This window comes from Anopheles coustani, chromosome 2 (assembly GCF_943734705.1).
Source record: "Anopheles coustani chromosome 2, idAnoCousDA_361_x.2, whole genome shotgun sequence".
NCBI lineage: Eukaryota > Metazoa > Arthropoda > Insecta > Diptera > Culicidae > Anopheles > Anopheles coustani.
The window spans coordinates 52,360,819-52,375,000 of NC_071289.1; the positions used below are offsets into that span (position 1 = coordinate 52,360,819).

At 42.8% G+C, this 14,182-nt stretch overlaps 1 protein-coding gene across 1 annotated transcript; it reads right to left on the minus strand.

Moving 5' to 3' along the window:
- Positions 1-3,137: 3,137 nt before the first annotated feature.
- On the minus strand, positions 3,138-6,408 carry LOC131264607 (protein toll-like). Its single transcript, XM_058266883.1, has 2 exons — positions 6,386-6,408; positions 3,138-6,279 (listed from the first exon to the last, which is right to left on the minus strand). The coding sequence occupies exons 1-2, from the start codon at positions 6,406-6,408 to the stop codon at positions 3,138-3,140; spliced, it is 3,165 nt and encodes a 1,054-aa protein (XP_058122866.1).
- Positions 6,409-14,182: the final 7,774 nt, after the last annotated feature.

Below are 14,182 nucleotides of genomic sequence, written 5' to 3' on the forward strand. Positions count from 1 at the left end.
GTTGTCGGTCGATTTAATTCTCTGAAAAGTGATAAATCTTTTTTGCCCGGATGAGGTCGTTAGATTTAACCTTTCTTTTACATCGCAATAATATTTTTAATGGACTTCTACGGACAACACAACACAACCGTCGCCGACGGAAAGAAGGGTTGATACTTAATGTTGCCAGGTGAATAATGTTTCCTGCTTTTAGGATAGTGTTTTCCTGCCCACCATTTGAAGGATTTCCGCCTGGGGCATTACAGTGACAAGAAACGATACAGAATGCCGGGTTTCGTTCGTTGTTTATGTTTATTTGGAGTCGCTCCTCGGTTAGAGAGACGGCTTAAAGGTAGGAATGCATAGTTTGGTTTATTTAAAACCGAATAAAGTCATTCTGCTATCTTAGAAAAAAATTAATACAACTAATTCGTTGAATATTTTTGGCTGACTTCACACAGTACTCCGTCTTAGGTTAACGCGAAAAAGTAAACAAATATGGCAAAGGGCAACAACATTTCGTCACGTAAAAATAAATGCTTAAAAATAGATCATTCAACCGGAAATGTGGAGCCAATACCTTTTACTGTGCGTTTTACATAAAGTGTGTCTCTATTGCATAATCTTTCGTTTGATTGATGCTTTTGCAATGAGGCAAGAATCAATTTTGGTAAGAAAATTTTCTGCAAACCTGGTGTAACAACCGGGTGCCTTATTTCTGCATGAGCAGAGCGAACGTACCAGCAGCAAGCCTAGATTGGATTCACAACGGATAGATTTGCTTCCAGCTGGCGGCTTCAGTAATGCATAACAGCGCATGATTGATAAGAAACTCACAATGTCGTGTGGATACAATCCATCCGTGCCGATCTGAACCGACACATTGTCTAGTCGAACGTTCCCTGATAAACTTAGCGAAATCGGTTTGGAATAATCCATATAAAATGACTGAAAATGACGGGTGCTCGTCGAGATTAATTTTGTCTTTCTGTGAAAAAGTTGTTTCATCGTAAAATTGATCAGTAAAATTTCACCTTCGATTACCATAAATTTTCCCTAAAAAGCATGTTTTGCAGCAGATGCCACAATTGATTTATTAAGTTGATGGATTTTACTTTCTAATGTGAGCTTTCGCATTCTATAGAATGATAGAAAATAATTTGAAATCATGGAAGCATTCCATGTCGAGATAAAAGGTTTTTCGTTATTAAAAATTTTGATGTGGTTCAACAATCATCTTTCCGGACTTACAAGACTGAGGGTTGGTTTCTTGCATATTCTTGCTGCTGTTCAATTTTTTGGATTTTTCAACGATACATGTGTGCATAAATCCCGTTTTAATAATATTTACTAAGCAGTCGACGGCACTGACATGGAGCACATCAACTGTCTTCATAATGGTTTATTGAAATATTTGAAAAATTGAGATCGATCGTTTCGATGAAAAGTCGATTGGCAAATCTCTCTACCGTAGTATGCTCCATAAAAAAACCTTAAGGGAAAAGCAATCGATAGGCGTAGGTCGTGGGCGTTTTCCTACGCTTGCAACAGACGTGATGCTCATACGTCTTAGACCGGATGCGTGATGTCAGCGATAAGAAAGCCCAGAAAGTAGAAGCACCATTTTCTACCACCGGAGAGGTGTTGGAGAAGAAGCTGAAAACATTACAAGAAAAAAGGAAAAGCCGGTACCACGCAATGTGGAATTGATGCTGGGTAATATACGTACGTTTTAGATTCATGGCGAAGATAAACAGGAAGCAGCGATTGAATTTTTGCACAATTGTTTTGTGTACTTTATAAGTAAACAAACATTCTATCGAAGGTCAAAGACAGACGTGCCCAGCCTGTAGCATTTTCCATTTGTTTCACGTTACAAGAATTTGTAAATGTTTTAATGTAATCATGCACAGTGTATATAAACGGGGTATTTTTGTTTCTCCGTTAGCGTTGCTTTGTCGATCGCTCTCTTTAATAAAGGTTATCATTGTGTACAATTTGACTTTAATTTCGTAACGCTCCATACCACAAAAGTATTGCTCGCTGTAATCTGTGGCCTATCCTTCGTGGAACTTTATTGTTTTCCAAAACGGAAACAACACGAACCTCAAGAAACACGACCCATTTTAGCTCTCTTGCCCTCTCCTAGCTAACCCAATTAGAAGGAAGTATTTCAAAGGATACCTTTTCCAGCGCGGAAGTGTCCAGCTCATTTATCGTGAAGCAACACTTTTCGGGCTGTTTACGAACGAAAAGAAGAGGGAAAAAAATAAACGTTTTTCACCTGACTTGAACTGAAGTGATTGTTTTCCCTGTTTTCCTCACGGGAACAGGAAATTGTACCACAGGCACCAGTAGAAAAATGGTAAAAAGGTGAGAATTTGTTGACAAACAGAACAGGGTAAAAAAAACGGTACGGTACGAACGAAGGCTTTTGGCTGTAGATTAGTGCCTACAACCCAAATTTTGTCGCATAAGATAAAGGACTTCCTGCGAAATGAACTGGTGAAGTTCTAAGGAAACTCTCGAAACAAAGCGCCATATCTTGCATGAAATACTTCTACTGTCTTAACGAAGCGTCGGATCGAACGTTTATCGTTCGCTGGTACGCACGTGTAAAACAGAAGTATGGTGGAAAAAGATGTATCCACTGTTGCTCATCATGCTATTCACAGATACAAATGTTCTATTTCACATAGGTAATTTCACTGCAGCAAACTTTGAGTTCATCCTAAATTTGTTGCTCAATTTTCAATTAGCAGATGTATGTCAGATAGCATGGTGTCAAAACAATAAGAAACTTCTCAGCCTTACAATCCAACCAGGTTGGGGTTCCGAGAATGGCCACGTTTACCGGCAATATTTCTAAGTTGGTACGTACCGGATATATTTCGTTTGACACAGGTAGAACTGACTAAAACATGTACCTTGCTCAGTTGAATCTTCATCAATACTCAAGTTTGTGTGATTTTATCTTTGCGGTTACCGATGTCACGTACGAAATATTGTTTAGGTGAAAGTTATTCGGCATTCCAGACAGCTGATAATTAAAAAGCCACACAGTCTGTGCTATTAGTTTTATATTATGTTCAATTCATAAATCGAAATCGGTATCGTCATTTTCAAGATGCTGTAAGCTAACTTCGAGTATCTGCGTGCTATTTGGTTATCTCAACAAGATTGACCTCAGCATCGTTCTCAGGTTCCGGGTCCAATCCAAGTACTCTCAACGACGGCAGCGCAGCGAAGAATGTCGAATATTCAAGATGGCCGAAAGGATTGTTCGACAGCAGCAGCTCCTCCAGGTTGGGGAAGCTACGCAAAAACTCCGTTGGCACAAAATGCAGACCGTTGCTGGACAAATCGAGGCTAACGATGGTTGGCAACAGCAGTCCATCGGTGTTCAGATCCGTTGCGGTCAGCTGCAACGACGAGACATTCAGACGCGTGAGGTTGTAAAAATGACCGATCAAAATAAACTCCAGCTGGGGATCTAGGGGGTTATCGGAGATATCCAACGACTCGAGATGGACGAACGGCAGCAGGGACTGGATGGAGGGCAGCTGGTTGGACGATAGATCAATGTTAACGAGCGAAAACTCTTGTCCAGCCGACGGGGCAACGATGTTTGCAATCGAATTGCGCGACGCTCGCAGATCCTGCAGAGTCGTGGTGAAGGCGAACGATTCAAGCTTGTTATCAGCGACATCCAGTTGTCGAAGCGATTCGTTCAGCTGACTGAACTCGGTCAACACGAAGCGGGTTAGTCCGTTGTTGGCAATGTTCAAATTAATCAACGAAGGATTTTTGCGGAACAGCTCCGTGTCCAGGTCGTGCAGCTGATTGTTCTGCAGATACAACGACTGTAGATTGGGTTGGTTGTTAAAGACGGCCTTATCCAGGTTGGTCAACTGCAGCGAGTTCAGCCCGATTGTCTCCAAGTTTTGCAATTTGTCAAAAATGGACGCCGGGAGTTGGGTCAGTTTGTTCTCACCCAAGGTAAGCACCTTAAGACTTTCGAGGCCCTCAAACAAACCACTCGACAGCTCCTCGATGCCATTGCTTTGCAAGTTTAGTACTTTAAGGCTGGTGAATTTGGCAAAATCGCCATCCTTCAGCTGGTGGATTTGATTTCCTTCGAGGTAAAGCTCCTGCAGTGAGTTATCGTTGGTGAAGGCCTCCGAGCCGACCCGTGTCAGCTGGTTATACGATAGATCCAGTACCACCAACTTCCGTGAGGTGCGGAACAATCCTTCCGGGAGCGCAGTGATTATATTTCCCCGCAGAAACAATACCGTCGGATTTAGGGAGCCGAACAACCAGAACGTTCCTGGGTCGATCTCCGCAATGCTGCACTCCTCCAGGCTTAGGAACTTTACTGCCCGGGGCTTGAGAAGGAAATGTTTCGGCAGTGTAGGCAAGCGAATGCCGTTCATCGAAACGGTCTCCAGGTTGACACTCTGCAGCAGGAAGGTGTTGGGCAAATCGGTGAGCGGATTGTTAGACACATCTAGCGCTAGGAGCTTGGGCATGCTCTGCAGCATCGTGGGGTCTAGCTGGTTAAGGAAGTTGTTGTTCAGCGTCAACCTCTTCAGGGTACTGAGAGGTGCGAATATTCCATCCGGAAGGTTCTCGATCTGATTGTCGTGCAAGTACAGCTCGTTCAGGCTCGGCACGGTCGCAAACGAACCCGGAGCGACGAAGGAGATAGCGTTGTTCGACACGTTCAGCATCTTCAGCTTGCCGAGACCGTCGAAGGTGTCGAAGAGTAGCATCTGGAGGTGATTCGATCCGATATGCAGATGCGTCAGGAAAGGAGATGCTTCGAAGAGGCCGCTCGGTACTACCTCCAGCATATTGCCGGCGAGGTTCACTTGCGTCAGTCGCTTCAGACCGGCTAGGAATTCAATCCTCGAGAAACGGTTGCCCTGGAGTTCGAGCGTCTGGACGCTATTGTTTTGGCGCTTGAAGAATTGGTCAGAAAGCGCCGCGAGTCGGTTATGCTGTAGGTGAATGACGCGCAGTTTTGGGCTATCGACGAGCGCATCTTCAGACAGACGGCCCAGCAGGTTCTGACCCAGGTCCAGTTCCTCCAATAGCGGTAGCTCGGCCAGGAACCTATCTGGCAGCGTTTCGATAAGGTTGTTCAGCAGACGGATCTCTTTCACCTCCATATTCTCCAGGAATAGCTCCTCCGGGACGGTCTTGATTTTGTTGCTACTTGCCGAAAACACTCGCAGATACGTGAGTCCAGCCAGCAGTTCCCCCGGCAGCTCCTCGAGGTAGTTATCGTCCAGCTCGATCAGCGTCGTGTTGACCGCATCGTGGAACGTATCGGGCGCGATGTGCGTGAGACGGTTGTCGTTTAGCAGGATAGTGTCAAGGTTTTCCAGCGCGGTCAGGGTGCTGCGATTGAACGCCATCAACAAATTATTCCGTAGGTCAAGGGAGAACGGCTCGACGGACGGAAACAGCAGCAGCTGGAACTCCTCGATGCGATTCCAGCGCAGCTGTAGCTCCTCGAGTCGGCTGAGATTTCGCAGCAGTAGGGGAGGAATCAGCGATAACGAGTTGTTGCTGAGCGTTAACACCTTAAGGTCACCATTGTTGGCGAACAGGTTCTCGTGCACTTCTTCCAGCTGATTACTGTCCAGCTTTATCGATTCCACGTCAACCAACGGGTCGAACACCGTTTCCGGCAGGCTCTCGATGGCGTTGTGCGACAGGTCCAAGTTCCAGATTTTCGTACTCTGCTGAAACACGCCGGCTGCGAAGGTGCGGATACGATTTTTCGACACCGTCAAGTAGTTCAGGTTCACCAAATCACGGAACCATTCCGGCGACAGCACGTCCAACCCTATATCGATCAATTTCAACGTCTTGAGCGTTCCGAGCCCGCGGAAGATGCCTTTCGGTAACGCCTCCAGCGGGTTCTCCGCAATCATGATGGCCGACACTCGCCCTAGACCTTGGAAGGCGTCTTCATCCAGCAGCCGCGTGTGCGTCTGGAATAGCCGGATGATGGTCGCATTCCCGAGCAGAGCGAACGCACGGCCTGGCACGTACTCGAGCACGCTATCGGTGAACAGAACCGATCCGAAATCGGATGTTTCGCCGTCGCCACCAGTTAGCACCAGCTGGTAGTAGGGCAAGTTTTTCGGATCGCTAACGCGCACGGTGGCGTTGGTGACGGTGCATCGGTTGCCCTTGTTGATGCAACTTATCGCGGTTCCTGTGGCTTCGCCGGCGGAAATACGGCTTCCGGCAAGCAACGCCACGATCAGCACGAGCTGCCGGAGTCTGCGGAAATGTTTAGGACATAACAAACAAACAAATAAACAGACCAAATCACCCCCGTTGGCAAAGAGTCGGAGGAACAAACCTCGCTCATGCACTTATTACTTACTGCAACAAAACGGATCCCCGCATATTGCTTCCTTCAACTCGACCAAATCGGGAAGCGAGATTTCCTACAAGTGGCCCAAAATTCACCGCACCGGCAACTGTCGTTTACAGGAATGCTTTGGAGCTTCGTTAACTCCCAACTTTGTGGTAATTGACACGGCACGTCGGCAACGGCAGCCAAACGACTGAGTGGACCAAGCCCGTGCACGCAATTACTAGAGTACTCTTTGGCCTACGTTGGGCCGCGCAAATTATCAGCCCGATTCGGTTTCGCCCTTGAACTCGCGAGGTTGGACGAGAAATTTTGCGCGATGTCCGGGCGGTTGCGATTATTGGACAACTGGCTTGATAGTGCCTGTTACTCCTGTTTCACAACCAATGGGCTTGAGCTTGGTTGGCTGAACCCGGCTGGACGGACAGGTTTCGAGATAATTTTGGTCGAAATTAACGAACTCATTTGATTATGTTTTCGTGGAACTAATCTCCTGATGGCCAGCTCTAGCTTGCAGGTCAATAGATCGCTGGCACGTGATGGATTTTGCCCCGAACGCTAAAACTCATGCTGGTCAGGGAATTTGCGAACTAGGAACTAGCTCTGGTTTCAATCTCTGGACCACAAGAGTACAGTTTGACATCTGACATAACGAGATGATTTGGTAGGATATCAATATATAACCCTAATCATTATTCGGGCTGCTAAGCCTCGTTCAGGAATTCGTGTAAAATTGAAAATTTTGTGGCGGGTTGGTAGTGTAACGGTGGGTTTCAAAAGTTGCGATCAGAATCAAATACTTCATCAAATCGAATTAATTTGGTTTCTTGGATGCTTGTTTGTGCGGAACAAATAATAAAGCCTCTCAATGTAATTACTTTACAGTTGTTTACAAAGCCCTGCATCGAACGGAAACCTTACGAGGATAACAATGTTTATATGGTTCACAACATTAGCAGGGGAATGTGTAACAAGATGCCTCGGTGGGATAAAATGCACCGGCATGATTTTCACTGAATTAAGACATAATAAAAAAAGCGTGGCGTGTCTAATACATCCAATATGAATTTCACAGCTCGAAACTAAGATTCATCCGAGAAAATAGTATAAAACAGGATAAAACTAATTATGAGTGAAATCCTGTGTCAAAATAAAATATGGGAATTACGTACACATTCATCAAGTACCTCAATATGTTATTTAACAAATACTGTAAACAATTGGATTGAAATCACATTAAATTACAGTTATACACATATTCTACATTCTGTTGGAGATAAAAAGTGCTCCTAAGAATCTTCGTTATTTGAGATTGCGAGAAATAACAGTTTTCCGCTTGAAGAGGTCATATGGCCTCATATCACCTTACTAACAACATATGCGACAAACTATTCGTAAATCAACAGTGAGCAGAGTTTTGTAGTATTGTTCAGCAACAAATTAAACAAATTTATAGTTATTCGGGGTGCAAGTTTCATATTTCAACATGGATGCAAAATTCCACTTAAAGGCTAACTGCCAAATGATTTTCGGTGGAATTGTTCTCAATCATGCACATACAATGGGCTTTTATGTATATTTAATTTACGCGAACTGCTTCCCGCTACCCATTTTTTCGGTATCGTCGCATAAATCTCGCTTATCTCAGAATATCCCAGCGCACTCGCATCCGTACAAACCCGTTTCGGGGGAGGCCTCTCCGATGTAATTTGTTCAACAGACGCAAGGGCAGTAAATGTACACATAAACACACACGCGGGCGGACCCATTCCCATCCCAACGGTAATATAATTAGCGCTTCACGGTAATCACCCCGGTGAAAGAAACATAAGCCAATCCCTAGAGTTCGCTGCTATGCCACGTGGAGGACTCCTTTTCGACAAAAATCTCTACTCACCGGAGGGTAATAACACTGAATTACAAAATTAGATTGTAAAGTTACTGCCTGTAAATGCTTTGATACGAATGCCAATACCGGTTTTTCACCAAAAACCAGACACTCGTAAACCAAGCCCGACGGCCCGATTGGCGTGGGTCAATCTAGAGCGGTCTACGACGGTAGGTTTAGGAGCAAAGATTGTTCCCCTGAAGGGACACACACGCGAGTTTAAGTGTTTCGAATGGGCCACCGAGATTCACCGCAGAACGGACACAAAAAACACTAGGAAAATATGTTATTGAATTTAAACATTTTACCACCTGCTCACGCACGACGGAAACAAATACTCAAATTCATCCTTAAAGTTTACCTAAGAAAACAAAAACGATAGACTATTCAAGCAATTGAATGAAAATGTAATCCTGTGAATTTAAAATCAAATGTTTTATAAATTTAAGAAATATATATAAAGCTTCAAACATTATTTTAGCAGTTCATAGATAGGTCTTGTAAATGCTTGAATACTTCATTGATAAGGCCAACATTTGACGCTTTTTGTGAGTCACTTGAAACTTCTATTAATCATAGAAAAAACAATGCACAAGGGGTCTCTCGATCTTTCTTACTCGTTTTGATTTTTCATTCGTTCATTCGTTTTATCGAATTGTTGATGGATTCTTTCCACAGTGGGTACAGTTAATTCGTTAAATAACATTCATCCCGCTCGCGCCGCAAAAGGTATTTTGATGGTGAATGTAATATGTTGTAAGCCGTCTCAAGCAACCGTAGAACTTGGTCTGAACTTCACAAGAAAATACCGCCCACCTCTCACCCGACGGAATTGCGCCGCGTTTGATCCGTTTTTACGCCGTCAAAGTTTGGCTTTCAGCTGATATTAAAAGGATTTTGTGTTGGGAATTTTTCTACCCTCGCTTTTTTCCAATTTGACTGTTTTCAACATCCACCGGTTCGCTCGCTAAGGAAACCCCGATTTCGGCAAATGGTTTTTGATTGCCTTTTGCTTTGTTCTGTTTTGCCTCTTCGTCTGCTAACTGTTCAGCAGTCGACCGTATTCATTGGAGCTACCGTGCGCGTAAACGTTGCGTGTTTAGGCTGCATTGGATAAACATCGAATCGATTTTGTTTGTTCGCTTCGTTCAAACGTCTCCTTGACACTCGAGAACGATGCGACGCAGCGATTGGTTTCCGCTCGGATGGTCTTACATTATCCCGAAAGTATTCACTCGGAATCACGAGTCCTGGAGCGTCTCCCAGCCAGCGTATGCTTCCGACACTGCGGAAAGGTCAAGTAGAACGACGACGACACTAGATGGTGTCACAGCCAGCAATGCAACAATAACATTCTGAACAACTCGCGGAAACATTGTGCACCATTTGTTGGCAGCATGAAGAGGGCGGAATGGAAAACAGGGATTCATTTGGAGACCATGACGCCACCATTCGGGGTGCTTTTACTTGATCCGCCCGATGGGAATCTGTGGAGCGATGAAGTGCTCGTTAAAGATTGTTGACTTTAATATCAACTTTCAAGGGCGTTTGGGAGCATATTTGCCATGAGCTACGGTTAATGGAAAACGAAATGGAAACACATTCTAATACGTCCTTGCTAAATGCAAACGATGACATTATCAGAAATTAACAATTGGATCAACTTCATGCACTTTGGGCCATTTTCAAACTGCAAAATAAAAAAGCAGCGCTTCCTAGTTTAAGCACATATTTTTATATAAGAAGCGAACATTTTTCCACAAAAACTGTTTCTTTTCTAATTCTTGCAATGCTTGAAGTACGATGATCTCAAACAACTGAAAGATTTCCAAAAAGAGACAACTTTAATACTGTACAGCAAAAACCCTGCATAGCGTTTGCTTTCATGGTTTTAAGTGTTCTCGGTTTCATTAAAGTTTCCTATATTTCGAAAGTATTTCTTATGTGTACACCCCGTTAAACAGCTCAGGTGGCCATAACAGTAACGGTCCGGCCCCAAATTGGCTATCGGGAGCCAAAACGGTAAAATCAAATGAAATAAGATCTCGAAAAACTTCCCACGAATTACAAAACATTCAACCCTTTTCAGGCAAACTCAAACACGGCGGTCGCTGACTGTTTGTTGTCCAAACAATCAACCGCCGGCCACCGAAATGACATGCGAGTGACAACCATTTTTCAGTCTGTTCGCTTCGGAAGCCTTTTTCCGGCTCCGGGCACGGTCCTAGACCCAAAACGGTTAAAGCGATCCATCGATGAAGCACTCTGGCTTAGGCGAGCAGTCTACTAGGAGTGTCTTATGGGGCCGTTTTTATTTTCGCCCCTAAGGAAGATGCGCCCGAAAGGACGAGATCTGATAAAACTTTTAACCCCAAACCAAATGCAGCTAAGGAGGGTTAGTACAGGGATGCTTCCTTCCTTTCGGCGGATTTTGGTGCGGTTTCCGAGCTGATGAAGACGTGAGCATCTTCGGCACCCAAACCCTGCGAATCCTTCAGAAACAACCTACGCCATTTTGGAATGCTATGTCGAGCCGCTGTAGGAACGACCCCAAAAAAAGGTTGCGAAAAAAAACTTCTAATGGAGCATTTCAATGGAAAGAATGACGGTAAGAATGGTGATGAAAAAAAAGTTTACCACCACACACTGGCGATGCATAAAACATTTCAGCAGATAAAGTTTGATTTCTTCCGAAGTCTGCCACATCACCCCCAGGCACGAACGAACAAATGCCAATACAATCATAAAAGTTATCGTGCCGCTTCGAAAGTTAGCATAAATACCAACCATGTATGCACTAACTGATGCAATATTAGAATAGTAAACAACATCAAAACAATAACAATTATGCATGTTGATCTTACTAAACACATACAGAGTGTGGAACGTCAAGAGAAGTTTGATTGTTTTATAAAGCTAACCGACTTTATACATACACTTAGATTGCACATTTACCTCAGTATATATTTTACATGATACTGTTCGATATTTAAGGAAAGTTCTTTAGCGGGAATTGTCCATTAAATACTTAGTTATTTAACCTTAAAGTCTCACTATATAAACATGGATGGTTGTTTAGAGGACTGAAATGTTGTAGTTTATTTTAAACGAATTAAATAAAGTGCTAGCGTCTAGGAGCCAAGCATTACTCTGAAGTAACTCAACGTCCAATTCGATGAACTTTATCGAGAGGAATGTTCTGTTTCCAAGACAACTTCAAAGAGTTTGGTAACGATGGCGTTACTTCACTTAGAAAGTCAATCTACCTCGGCACTACAGAAAAGGGATACTGTCAACACGTCTTGAGCCGAATTCCATAGGCTTGGGCACGTTCCTGTAATCCTTTCAAACGTGCCCTAGTGAACGGAACGAAAAATACACGTGCACAATGCGCTGTTATGAAATGTGATTAGCATATTTTATTTTACAAATTTAGCCGTATGTTGTTCTTACTACCATCTAAGGAATGCAAAGTAATTGTAAATATCAAGAAGAAACGCTAAGTTTTACCTGCGAAGTATCTGTGAAAATAGAGCAGATATTTTAATACTTAGACAACTGCATCAACTGTACATTTCTGTTAATCACAACCCACGATTAAATAAACATGTTTTTCACTTTTATTATCATTTCAGCATGACATTCGTTATACGAATACGTAATGTCCTTACGTCCTGCAAGCGTTATACTTCCGTAATGTACATAAACTAGTTTTACTTTAACTCTGTATGGTTTGAATTTAAGGCTAATTTTTCAACGTTCTGTAAAACAAATTTTTCAATTTAATATTTCATTGTTCCAAACAAAATTGTGATATGTCTTTTTGACACTTATTTTTATCTGAACCATTTAACCATACGTCTACCAACCGAACCATATGTTTTTCGTTACGATTGAATCAGTTCATCGCAGTGAAATGTAAATTTTCGAAACGTAGTTTACTATTTCTTAAATTCATTGATTCATTCATTCTATTATAGATTTTTTTTTGGTTTTTAAAAAGAGACTATTCAACGTTGTGTAAATATTCGATAAGATTGTGTAAAACCTTATAACAAACGTATAGTTCAAGTATGTTGTATAGTTATGTATGGTGTATGACCTATATATAGGAGACTCATTATGCTTGGCTGCAGCAGAGTGAGGGTGCTACCTCCACAGGATGGAACTAGCTCTCGCTTTGTTCCTAATCAGCTGCAACTATTACATTAACTTCTGTGATTGAGTTACTTGATTTCGTTCCTTTCTCCGAAACTGCTCATCAAGCAGCATTATGTGTGCCTTCCAGTTTGTTTGCTTTGTCACAAAAAAGGGCCCACCAGCCAACTCCAGCTGTCATTCTACGTCACTTCTGTAGGATAATTTCCCCCTTATAACAGCGGTTCGGATTACTGGCACGGCCTGGGTCCATGCGGATGTAGGAGATCATTTCCTATCGCAGACCCTTCACATCCTTTCCGGGCAGATGCACGATGGGACCGGCTATAAATATTTCAGCAGCTCGGAACATTTCTTCACCCGCTGAGCCCGAATCAAAGTCGGAGGTGTACTTGATAAATTAGTGATAGCTCAGAACAGTCCGAGAGGCATAAAAAGTAACACATTTTCTCACGTTCAGCTTTCTATGTAATCAAATTAATTTCTCGATAGGAAAGAGACCCTTCCTATGTGCCAAGGTTCTATTCTTATGCACGGCCGGCCCAAAGGTCACGACAATCATTCTCAGCTTCAAAGACTAAAGCTCCTGAATATCTTTGGCGAGAGCATTGTCGATTTTCGGCTCCGTTGCGACTATCTGTCACTTCCCAAGTGTCTCCGAGGCGATGGCTATTAAAAAACTACGCCCGAAGTACTCGAGCGAATCATCATTTTTCCGCTGAGAAAACAATCAAAACAATAGTCTTTCAGCGGCACGAAGCTTTACATCTTTCATAACGCTACGGCACGTGTCGAGCTTTCCCGAGAATAATAATTGCCCATCACGCGTGAGACAACAAAGCACATGCCATATTTTACAACGAGTAGCGGACTTTGCTGTTGAGCTCAACATGGGCAGTGCGTGGGTAAACAATATTATTTTATTAAGCACTTTTAAGCGCCCAATTAACGTACTAGACCGGTTTGGCAGTGATCCTTGAGTAATGTGATGCGAAAAATACCGAGAAGTTTTTCACTGAAGTATATTAATTTTTCATTTCATGCCGGCCGCAGATTCTTGCAAAATTGATTTGATTTTGTTTGTTTTAGCTGTGGGTGTGTGTTTCTTTAGCGAACGATTTCAATGTGAAAGCAGCAAAATAATATCAAGTTATGCCGTTTAAACTCATTTCAAAACTGTTCTCGCCAACAAGCAGTTGTTTGAAGTAACGTATAATGATTTTAATATTCATTGGTTCAATAATAATGTGTCTTTTAACATTTATCAAGTGGTTCTAAATCTGATTTATAGCCATTGTCATCGAATTTCGTAACTCTCACTGTTGCATGACCATTCGCGATGCCTCGGTTAGGTAATCGTTCTCCCACACCATCGAGACGCTTCGTACCGACCAAACGAATAAAAGCGACAAACCAAACCCGAAACAGAAGAAGTTCGATGCGCGCTCCATTTGCTTGAAACGAGATCGTAACTGAATGAGCCAGTCAATCTTTCGTAAGAAACAACTCTCCAATGTTTTTCCGAGCGAAGAAATGCTCGAAAGAAATATTTGCAAGTTATGATTATTACGCTCTGTTACACTGATTTCAAGCGATTGGCGCAAGTTTGAGCAGCTCCAGGTCGAGATAGGATTTGCTATGCAGTTTAGATGACTTCCGGTTGAATATAAAATATATTATGTTATTTCTATTTTTTTTTTTTGTTTATGATATGATAAACTTACCAGTTTAAACATAATATTTCAAAAACACTATTATGC

Coding starts and splice junctions, on each gene's coding strand:
- LOC131264607 (XM_058266883.1), bottom strand. CDS start 6,408: ATGCGGGGATCCGTTTTGTTGCA. Junction 6,280..6,385: donor CGGGGATCCGTTTTGTTGCA/GTAAGTAATAAG, acceptor ACATTTCCGCAG/ACTCCGGCAGCTCGTGCTGA.